Source organism: Apium graveolens, chromosome 3 (genome assembly GCF_009905375.1).
Source record: "Apium graveolens cultivar Ventura chromosome 3, ASM990537v1, whole genome shotgun sequence".
In the NCBI taxonomy this organism is placed as follows: domain Eukaryota; kingdom Viridiplantae; phylum Streptophyta; class Magnoliopsida; order Apiales; family Apiaceae; genus Apium; species Apium graveolens.
Window position 1 is genome coordinate 15667068 of NC_133649.1, and position 11485 is coordinate 15678552.

Here is an 11485-nt window from a genome sequence, read left to right on the forward strand (position 1 = left end):
TGATATCTAAGAGCACTCAACTTCTTTCTTGGTAGGAAATCAAACACTTCCAAAATTAATTTTATTAATTCAAATTATAATATAATAAAATATTTATTAAATCAAAGAAAAATTAAAAAAACAATAGCAAATCATCCATATACACTTATATTTAAGATTCTCACTTTCGTATAGGCCCTACACCCGTCATATAGATTGCAGAACAAGAAAAGATTTTTTAAAATTTTAACTATTGAAATTTTGAATTCTTCAACAATATATAATACCTAAACAAATAATACGTAATATTTTAATTTTATTAATTTCAATAATATATAACTATTATTTTTATAATTTAGTTTTACAAAATAACAAAATCATAAAATTATAAATATTATAATCAGTCTCTGCATCGCACGGGTTATAGCCTAGTTATAAATTAAACTTCAAATGCCATAAACGGTTTCAAATGCCATAAACGGTACATAGGAGTACTACTACTTGTACTCCGAACAGAAAAAGAAGATACAGACAACGAGCAGCTTATCCTAAATAATGTATATTTGAACAAATAATGTCCGACAAGAACTAGAACATCAGCATAAAAAATCTCTATATATACCCATGTTAACGTCCCATATTCATTCATACTCTTATATATTTTATGCTATCACAAATATTTAACCACTTCATCTAAAATCTTAAATCTAACTTTGTTTTTCAACTTTAATAAATATTAAAAAAAATCTTTTTTCAGTCTACGTATATACTTTACAGTGAATATGGCCGGCGGTGGTGCTGTAAGCTCTAGCAACGGGAAAGTTTATCCAGGAAAGCTCACCACACGTGTTGTGGTAGCATGCATTGTTGCTGCTATGGGCGGAATGATCTTCGGTTATGATCTTGGTGTATCTGGTATATATTACGTTCATGATAAATACACACATAAATTTGTCAAATACTTTGTTATGTTTATATTTTTTGTGCATGCTCAATTACTTATAATATATTTTTTTGTTTCGCTCTTTAGGCGGGGTGACCTCGATGGATTCGTTCTTGGAACAGTTCTTTCCATCTGTGTATCGAAAACAAATGGCTGACGATTCGACCAATCAGTACTGCAAATTTGATAGTCAGATACTGACGACGTTCACTTCATCATTATACGTAGCAGCTCTATTGTCATCTCTTTTTGTGGCTTCTTGGGTCACACGAAGGCTAGGTCGAAAGCTATCTATGCTTGCGGGTGGTATTCTGTTCTGTGCTGGTGCTCTCATTAATGGTCTTGCTCAGAATATTGTCATGCTCATTGTTGGCAGGATTTTACTTGGTTTCGGTATTGGATTCGGAAATCAGGTATCATTATATGCTTTTAATTTACAAAGTCATACATTACTTATAAAATACTCCATTGAAGCATCTCTGTTGTTCAGCCTCTAGCAGCATACCCAGTTATTGTGTTCACTCGTGTTAGCACAGCCTATAATTAATTTAAATAAGTATATTTAACTAGGAGTACTTAATAAGCATGAAAACAGAAAAAAGCAATACATTCGTGAATAATATTTGTATATTTCTCAAACGTTAAATTGTTTTCGTCCTCCATAATCATCCCAGTTATTCACCAGGCTCAGTATCAGATACTGTTCTTACTGATTTGTATGCATATGATTGTTGAAATCCAAACCCTGAAAATTTTGAAGATAACTCCGTAAATACATATCACTTAGGGTGTATTGAGTATCAGAAAATCCTTATATGAGGAGGGGCACGATTCCTTAGGACACACGCTTCACCCGAGCACTCTCTTAACCTTCTTATTCAACTGATAATTTGAATAATTTGTCTCTGATTTTGTATTGATCCCCTTGTTTGTTAGTTTGTTTATTGAATTACTACTTAAATTGATAATTTGTTATAAGTCTCATACAAGTTGTTCAAATATTTATTTAACTGCTGTTGTCGCTTATACATTTGATGTCATTATTCTGCTAACAAGTTTGCTACAAGTTTTGAGGTGTTGATGCGTATTAGTATTTGCTTGAATGATTTATCGAAATCCTGAGTATTGTTAATCAGTGTACATTATAGTTATTAACAAATCTGTTTAAACGTTGTTTGTTTGTCTTGTTCTCTGCTATTTGCTTTAAGTTAGTCATGTTAATTATTCAAGTTTTTATAATGTTATTACGTTGTTTTGTAACTACAGGCAGTGCCACTCTACCTATCCGAAATGGCACCGTCCAAGTACAGAGGAGCCCTCAATTTTTGCTTTCAATTATCAATCACTCTAGGTATCCTCATAGCAAATCTTGTGAACTATTGGTTTGCACAGATTGAAGGAGGTTGGGGATGGCGTTTGAGTTTAGGAGGAGCGATTGTTCCTGCTCTGTTCATGATTGTTGGATCATTGTTTCTCCCTGAAACTCCTAACTCATTGATTGAAATGGGGAAGCAAGATCAGGCTAAAGCAGAATTACTGAAAATTCGTGGTGTCGATAATGTTGACGAGGAGTTTGAAGATCTTGTTGCAGCGAGTGAAGCATCTAAGAAAGTGGAGCATCCTTGGAGAAATCTCTTGCAACGAAAGTATAGGCCACACCTTGTAATGGCTATACTTATTCCATTCTTTCAGCAAATTACTGGCATTAATGTTATCATGTTCTATGCCCCGGTTCTGTTTAGAACTATTGGTTTCGGGAGTAGCGCCTCTCTTACATCTGCTGTCATCACTGGTTTAGTAAACGTGATTGCGACTTTTGTGGCTATATATGTTGTTGATAAGTTCGGCCGGAAAGTTCTTTTCTATGAAGGAGGTATTCAGATGATTATATGTCAGGTATACATATTCAATTCAATAAACTATATGCTATTTTTTATGTTTCGTGGACTTAGCCCTACGTATTTTGAGATGCAAGCTCTTACTTTATTTTGTATGTATTTTTTTTTGACAGATTATTGTTGCAATCCTTATTGGCAAAGAATTTGGAATATCCGGCGACAGTGATAATTTATCCAAGGGGTATGCTATTGCTATTGTTGCTTTCATATGCATGTATGTGGCTGGATTTGCCTGGTCGTGGGGGCCTCTAGGCTGGTTAGTACCAAGTGAGATTTTTCCCCTCGAAATTCGATCGGCCGCACAAAGTATTACAGTTTCAGTGAACATGTTTTTCACATTTGTCATTGCTCAACTCTTTTTGATGATGCTCTGTCGGATGAAATTTGGCCTTTTCGTGTTCTTTGCATTCTGTGTCGTAGTAATGACCGTGTTCGTGCACTACTTGTTGCCTGAGACTAAAGGTATTCCTATCGAAGATATGGCAATGGTATGGAAGTCACATGCATTCTGGAAAAGTTTCGTGAATGATGATGTTGATGATGAGAAGCCCAAAAAATGCTCTCCGTGATGAAATTTTATTGAATAAATTATACTTTTTTTTATGTTGAGTTGCTAGGTATTTTATGTCTGTACCGAAACATTGGTAGGTAGCTAGAGTGAGTGGATTTAATTTTTTGAATTGCAATCTTTGAGACTTAATTTGCAATTGTTAATGTGTTATAATCTTGTCAAATTTTACTTTATAAGACAGTGTGTAGTTTCTTCCTGATATAAAGGCCTTCTGGTATACACCTACCATATTAAAATTCTACATTGGTGTGACATGCTTGGTTTACACATCTCAGTTCTCTATCCAGTGCTAAAATAAAGCATCCAATGTAGCACTCTTAACTTATTTTCCCTCGAAAGTTATAACCTGTACATGTAGGCAGATAACAAAATACTACATATTCTAGAAAGGTATGACCCAATTACATATTCAGAATATTTCTTGAAGACCTGTATCTAGTTATGTTAATGCTGCAGAATGCTGATTTATTACTGTCCATTCCATTATGTCTGAGAAACTTGAGCAGAAAATTATCCGTTTCAGACAGAAATTACTGCACTGTTATAGTTAGTATTATATATTTGTTTGAGAATCTACCTTAACCTTGTCCTTTGTGATATTTATTTGAGCATCTAGATTAACAGTCTCCTTTGCATAGTGGTAGCTTGGCAAAGTCTTGCATCTTGAAACACTTGTTGGCTTTAGCCTATCCTGCAGGGGCTTTGTGTACTCTTCCTTTTCTTTTGAGAATGCTGAGACAGAATTATTATCAAGTTGTATAGATACTTCGTTTGATCCACAACTTTCCTCTTCTCCCGCTACATCAAATAACAGCCTCTTCCTTGTAGCTGATTTCTGGTTTCTGTTAGGTCGATCATATTGCTTAGTTATTTCTGTTGAGCAATTTTCTTGCTGGCGGGTTGCCATCCAACGTTCGAGCCAATTCCAGCCCATGTTAGATTCCACATCAGATTCGGATCTGGTGTGTTTTTTCTTAGAACAGACTCTCAGCTAAAAGATCAAACACCAGTTATGAACTTGATATGATTATTTTTGTCACAAATTATTTATATTTTATTTAGTCATATATTTTGACACTTTACCTGTTGCGAGAAGGCATAGGCTAATGCTCTTTCACGCCTTGTTGCTTCTAATCTGTTCTGCATTCTCAGCTTTTGATATATTGCTGCTTACGGTGCTATCATCCCAGTCCTCCTGCAATTCTCAGATAAAATAGAATGGTCAAGCTACGGTGGTTGGTTCATTATTTGATTCAGGTGGCATGTCTGCAATTCTATTTTTTTAGTTAGATTGCCAATTGCTAACTAATCATCAATTCTATTTGCTGCTTTAATTGTCTATAGAAATTGATTTGTTCTGCCTTTGTGTTGCACTTGTTGAGGCAAACTCTCATTTTCCTCTTGAAAGGAGTGAAGTGTTGAGTTTCCAGTTTGAACTTCTATAGATGTTCCAACAGACTCGCTCCTTTTACTTTCTGCTCCTACAGCGAACTCTTCCTTACATTCCATCAAGCTGAGTCCTTCCTGGCGCCTCCGAGCCTGAAAAGACATTAAACATAAATTCAGAAACTAGAACCAGTGCACTGCATGCATGGTTTGGAATGCAAATTCACCCCTTCAGTTCTAGCAACATTGAATATAAACTGTAGCAATGCGCCTTTTACTATGGTAACATTGTTGTGATAATATGAGTTACAAATTAAGTACGCAAAGAATGTGTAAGGCTGACTGTGAATTGACCAGAAAGCTTCTTAATGCTGACTGGATCACAATTGCTGCATCATCTTTGCGAAACAAATTAGAGGTTGAGTTCTGTTTTTCTTCTTGTATATCTACTGCGTGACTGTAGCCTCGGAGCTCCAAACAGAAGAAGCAGGATCATCTACACAGGTCGAACTAAATTCGGGTTCAGTTGATACAGTGACTTTAGAGCTCCTTACAGAAGCTGAATCCTCCTCCGCAAGAACAGAATTGAATTCATCCCCACACAGGTACGATCTAACTGAGCTCTTCCATCTTTTTCGTTCTAAATTACTTCTGACCTGATCGATAAATAACTCAAATGTGTAAATTGTGCAACAAAAGGGGAAGTGAAACCATGTTAAAATGGCAAAGGTATAATGATTGCAGAATGCAGTACTAATGTACCATGGTCTCGAGAGTTATACGATGATAAATAATACTCCTTCCGTCCCAATTTATCTGTCTTGTTTGACTTTTGATAGTCAAATTGACTCAACTTTGACGGTGAGCTCACCTGCCCTATGATGGAGCTTATTATGCTGCTCAGGTATATTGTTTTGAAGGAAGTTTATAATTTAAGCACCTTGATCAATTTTTTCTATGAGTTTTAATTACGAAATGTAACAGACAATCCAGTGCTCGTAGCATACCTTGATAATATTATTAACTGATAGGTGATGCAGTTTAGTTTAAGTAACCTAGGTTTAAATTTGGAAAGTAGGCATGTAGCTGATTAAACTTCTTAGTTTCTCCTGTTTCTACTTCTGTACAGAATTCTCTTAATCATATCTTATTCTCCACGAATTGTGGACTATTCTCCCCGGTGATTTAAGGTCGGAAGATTATCAGCTGTATATAAGTTAAAACTACACTCCGTCAATTGATTCAACAAATTGATAGAGTCTATAATGGACATGGATGATATAAACTAACAGCTGGTCTACTTTTGAATGTTATGATGTTACAAATTCTTATATGATTCCATATGATTCTGCAATCACTGGCTCATGTTGCTCATCTCTAGTCAATAAAGCATTGTCATACCATAATCACACCTTCTCTCCATAATTAAGACTAGTACATTTGTTCTAATTCTCCTAGTATCTAGTCTTTGTTCTTAATTAAGACTAGTACCTTGCCCGTGCTAAGCATCGGAAACAAATTCATTCTTTTTTATTATTAAAATTATAAAATTTTAAGTTAATTATTAAGTATAATGTTGGTGAACAATAGTGACATAATAATTTAAAATTCATGCAAGTTATAAAAAAACTTGAACAAATATTTGGTGCTAACTTCTATCCGTCTTCTTCTTATCATAGGGTAACTTTATAATGCTATTGAAACTGCACTTTCAACATAAAGCTAACCGTGTATGAAAGTAGGATTTAAATTTGTACTGCTTAATTTATTCACATGAATACAATTTAATAGAAACTTTCAGATGATGATGGAGTGAGACTTGGACCATCCTTTTAAAATTTTTATGAGTAAAATCTTTGTACACATGTATATTTATATAAAAATCCTGAGCTTATCAGAACTTATCTTTTAGTTTGAAATTTAAATTTTAAAATTTAAATAATATGAAGAGCTATGTATGTAGTTATCCTAAAATATTAGTAATAACTTTTAAAAGTATCTTATAAAAAAAATTTCATAATTGCTTATAATTTTGAAATTCTATGTATTATGTACATATGTGGTGGCAAATTAGATCTATATTATAAGATTTGTGTAGAGAATTACATAACAAAGTTATTCAAAATTATTATATATTTGAATCAAATTGAGTTCTAAATATTGGACTAAATAAGAGTGCTCATTAGAGAATCGTCATATATATATATGTATGTATATATAATTTTAGGTGTTGTACTTTTTTTAATAGTCAAATGTAATTTTGTGTTTTATATTTCTTAATATTAAAATTTAATTATTAGATAAGTTCTAATTTTTAAAATTTATATTTTTTCAAATTATGATGAGATTATTATATAATAGTTTTTCGTATTTTTATATATAGTTACATATTTAAATGTTAACTTCAAAATATGAGGTTGCAAAATTTTATATTTTTTTAATTTTTCAGTTACGGATTTTAACTGTTAAATTCAAAATATGAAGTTGCAAAAATTTGTTTGGTATAAATATCTTTGAAAATTAATAAAATAGTTCAAAACGGTTTTTAAATATTAAAATGTTAATATTATATATTAGCTCTAAATTTTATATTTGCTGAAATAAAACTTGATTACTTACATTTACTTTTTTAATTTATGAGATTATATAATATAAGTAATGGTTTTTGAATATTAAAATGTAAATATTGTGTATTAGCTCTAAATTTTATATTGTCTAAAATGAAACTTGATTACTTACCTTTATTTTTAAATTTAAATTACAATTTAATAGCAGAAGCTCAACCTTTACAAGAGAGGATTTTTAAATGTTTTTTTGGTATAAGAATTTTGGCTACAGAAACTTAACCTTTATATGGGAGGATATATTAGCTCTAAATTTTATATTGGCTGAAAAAAACTTGATTACTTACATAATGATCAAATAGAAACCAATATTAAAATAAAAATTAGAAACTACTCAAATTCATTCATTTTTTGCGTCTCATTCATTATTTTCTCTGCCAAACCTATATATGATGTTCCGTCAACCTTTTTCTATCAATTTGTTATCGGATGTATCACCTCCCTCCTGCCTCATCCCTCCTCTAACCTCATCCATTGACAAAACTATACCTGCATACATATACATATAATCATGTATGTCTATATCATCCCCAGTGGTAATTAATATTAATTTCATCACTGATTAATATGAATTTGAGCACCAAACACCTTTAATATTGAGATGTTGCAATTTTCACAATGGTGGTTGTGTGAATTAAAGGTGTTGGTGAAGATTGATTTCATTTTTTCTAATTTTGATACATAGAACAAAATTGAGAAATGGAGGTAGCTAGTTTTATCAGAGATGATATTTGTTATAGGTAAATGTGGGAGAAGATCACATGTCTATGTGGGTGATGCAGGAAGTGGTGATGTAATGTATAGCCATACACATATGTATAGCTATTATTTTTAGTGATTTTTGGTATTACAAATTAGTGAATTTTTAATACTTATTAGTGATTTTTTGGAGAAGCTAAACCATATAAATATTATAAAAATATTTTTTATCAATTAATTTCATAATTTTTACTATTTAATGTGATTATAAGGTGATTTGAATAAATTTTAATAATTATATCCCATTCAATTTTTTATTTTAATTAGCTAATTTGATAATTTCTAAATCAATTTTAGTGATAATTAAGGCATTTACTTTATACTTAATTTTTAAAAAAAATCCTTGTAAAATAGTTTATTGTGTTGAATAAAATCTGTTTTCTGTTACTTAAGTTCTTATATTAGATTTGATTGTGCTAAACACTGTATTTAACCTCTTCTACAGTGTGTGACCTAAAAAATATCTTTAATTTCGTATTAGTATTAAATATAAAAATTTCATTGTATTAAAGTACTCATAAATACGAATCCAACAAGATCACTCACGACATTATTTTGTTATTTTGTAAAACTAAATTATAAAAATAATGGTTATATATTATTGAAATTAATAAAATTAAAATATTTACGTATTATTTTTTATGTATTATATATTATTGAAGGATTCAAAATTTCAATAGTTAAAATTTTAAAAAGTCTTTTCTTCTTCTGCAATCTATATGGCGGGTGTAGGGTCTATACGAAAGCGGGAGTCTTAAATATAAGTGTATATGGATGATTTGCTATTGTTTTTAAATTTTTCCTTGATTTAATAAATATTTTATTATATTATAATTTGAATTAATAAAATTAATTTTGGAAGTGTTTGATTTCCTACCAAGAAAGAAGTTGAGTGCTCTTAGATTTCAAGCTCAATTATAATTCATAGAGTTTGTAGTTATACGAGATACAAGATTTATTTATTTTGATTAAATAATATTTGTTTAAACATTTTTTGGAAGATGTTAACATATTTTTTAGGAAGGTGGTAATCAACCGACCAAACAAAACCATATTTCGCTTATAATAGTATGGCATTTGAAGTTTAACTTATAACTAGCATATAACCCGTGCGATGCACGGACTGATTATAATATTTATAATTTTATTATTTTGTTATCTCGTAAAACTAAATTATAAAAATAATGGTTATATATTATTAAAATTAATAAAATTAAAATATTTACGTATTATTTTTTTATGTATTATATATTATCGAAGGATTCAAAATTTCAGTAGTTAAAATTTTAAAAAGTTTTTTCTTCTTCCGCAATCTATATGGCGGGTGTAGGGCCTATACGAAAGTGGGAGTCTTAAATATAAGTGTATATGGATGAGTTGCTATTATTTTTTAATTTTTCTTTGATTTAATAAATATTTTATTATATTATAATTTAAATTAATAAAATTAATTTTGGAAGTGTTTGATTTCTTACCAAGAAAGAAGTTGAGTGCTCTTGGATATCAAACTGAATTATAATTCATAGAGTTTGTAGTTATATGAGATACATGATTTATTTGTTTAGATTAAATAATATTTGTTTAAACATTTTTTGGAAGGTTTTAACATATTTTTTAGGAAGGTGGTAACCAACCGACCAAACAAAACCATGTTTCGCTTATAATAGTATAGCATAGATGAGCAGATTCATGTTACTGTATTTTCGTAAGATTAAACAAAATTAGCAATACAATTCTATATAACAAGAAACCTTGAAGACAAACTGTTTGGTAATTTTAAAATAAGTAATTTATAATTTAAAATTAATAAGTGATTTATAAGTGTTAAGTAAATAAATACTTATAAATTAAAAAAGTGTTTGAATAATTTTACTATTAAGTCAGAATTTTTTATAATTAAATGACCCAAAATAAATGTTTTTTAAATATAATTATCTTAATTGATAAATTTTAAATTAAAAAGACATGTAAAAATATAAATATTTAAACTAAATTTAAAATAAAAAAGCGAAAAATCAAAATAAGTCAGGAAAAAATACATTGTTAGTAACATTCAACTTATGAGTTTATAAGTTTATTATAAGTTGATGACTTATAAGTTTGGACAACAAATACTCAATAAGTACTTATGGTATATAAGTGAATAATTAACTTATATTGTATGTACCAAAGGCCCATTATATACGGTTAAAGAAGAGACACTACAAGAAAAATGCCATCAGACAACGCTTGACCAAAAAAGTGTTGCCCAGAAATTTTACACAACAGTTTTTTAAAAACCAGAAAACGGGTGTTGTGTGAATCCCTTTACTACAATAGGTTTAAAACTGTTGTCTAGCATATCGTATCAGACAACTGTTTTATGAGATAAGGTGTTGTTTAAATAAAAAGATTTCATCATTCCTACAATGCTTTAAAAACTATTGTCTAGGTAATCGACACAGACAAGCCTTTCTAAAGATATGTTGTGCAAATGAGGTAGTTTGTACAACAGTTTAATTTTGCATTGTCTGAAAGTAATGGAGACAACGTTGTGAAACACCGTTGTTGGAATGAGACAAGTGTTTTCTCAATGGATTAGTTAAGCTGGAATCAAACAACGTACTTTTATTGTGTTGTCTAAATATCACTTGACATACAAGTGTTTTTATTCTGTTGTATGTCACGACATCACACAAGCGTTTTGCTCATAAAACCATTGTCACTTGTATTGGTGAGCTGGTATAATGAGAGACATTCATTAAGAGGAGATGAGGTGACACCATGTGATTGGTGAAAAAATATTCACTTGGATTGCTGAGTTGGTGTAATAAGAGCAGTTGATTGAAAGTATATTTAATATCAGCCATTAGATTAAAAAATGCTGCTACGCTTACACAACAGCTTTTGTTCAAATAAATGTTGTCAATGTTCATCTAAGACAACCTTTTTTCATAGAAAACCGTTGTCTGTAAGTCTGATTCTTGAAATTTCTGAAGCATTGCTTGTGATGAGGTGGCACCATGTGATTGGTGAAAAAACATTCACTTGGATTGTTGAGTTGGTATAATTAGAGCCATTGATTAAAAGTAGATTTAATATCAGCCGTAGGATTTAAAAAAGTTGATCATCTAAAACAACGGTTTTTTTCAAAAAAACTGTTGTCACTATTTATTTCAGACAAGACTTTTTCATAGAAAACCGTTGGATGTTGCCTCGTACTAGATTTTTTTCCATACCCGATAAAAGAGATAATTTTTTAAAATTATTTTTTAGATGATCCAACCGTACGGATGTTAAGAAATACTTATTTTAGTCACATGAAAAAAGTATTAAAAAATTTCAA

At 30.5% G+C, this 11485-nt stretch overlaps 1 protein-coding gene and 1 pseudogene across 1 annotated transcript; one reads left to right on the forward strand and one right to left on the reverse strand.

The window, feature by feature from the left end:
* The first annotated feature begins 644 nt into the window (after positions 1 to 644).
* On the forward strand, positions 645 to 3746 carry LOC141711809 (sugar carrier protein C-like). Its single transcript, XM_074514490.1, has 4 exons — positions 645 to 894; positions 1010 to 1335; positions 2189 to 2818; positions 2934 to 3746. The coding sequence occupies exons 1-4, from the start codon at positions 762 to 764 to the stop codon at positions 3387 to 3389; spliced, it is 1545 nt and encodes a 514-aa protein (XP_074370591.1). The 5' UTR covers positions 645 to 761; the 3' UTR covers positions 3390 to 3746.
* Positions 3747 to 3883: 137 nt separating this feature from the next.
* LOC141710607 (protein IQ-DOMAIN 33-like) lies at positions 3884 to 5269 on the reverse strand (annotated as a pseudogene).
* Positions 5270 to 11485: the final 6216 nt, after the last annotated feature.

What these genes read in the sequence shown, in the direction of transcription:
- LOC141711809 (XM_074514490.1), top strand. Translation starts at nt 762, where the DNA reads ATGGCCGGCGGTGGTGCTGTAAGCTCTAGCAACGGGAAAGTTTATCCA. An exon ending in GTATTGGATTCGGAAATCAG is followed by an intron (nt 1,336 to 2,188) that starts GTATCATTATAT and finishes TTGTAACTACAG; the next exon opens with GCAGTGCCACTCTACCTATC. An exon ending in TTCAGATGATTATATGTCAG is followed by an intron (nt 2,819 to 2,933) that starts GTATACATATTC and finishes TTTTTTTGACAG; the next exon opens with ATTATTGTTGCAATCCTTAT.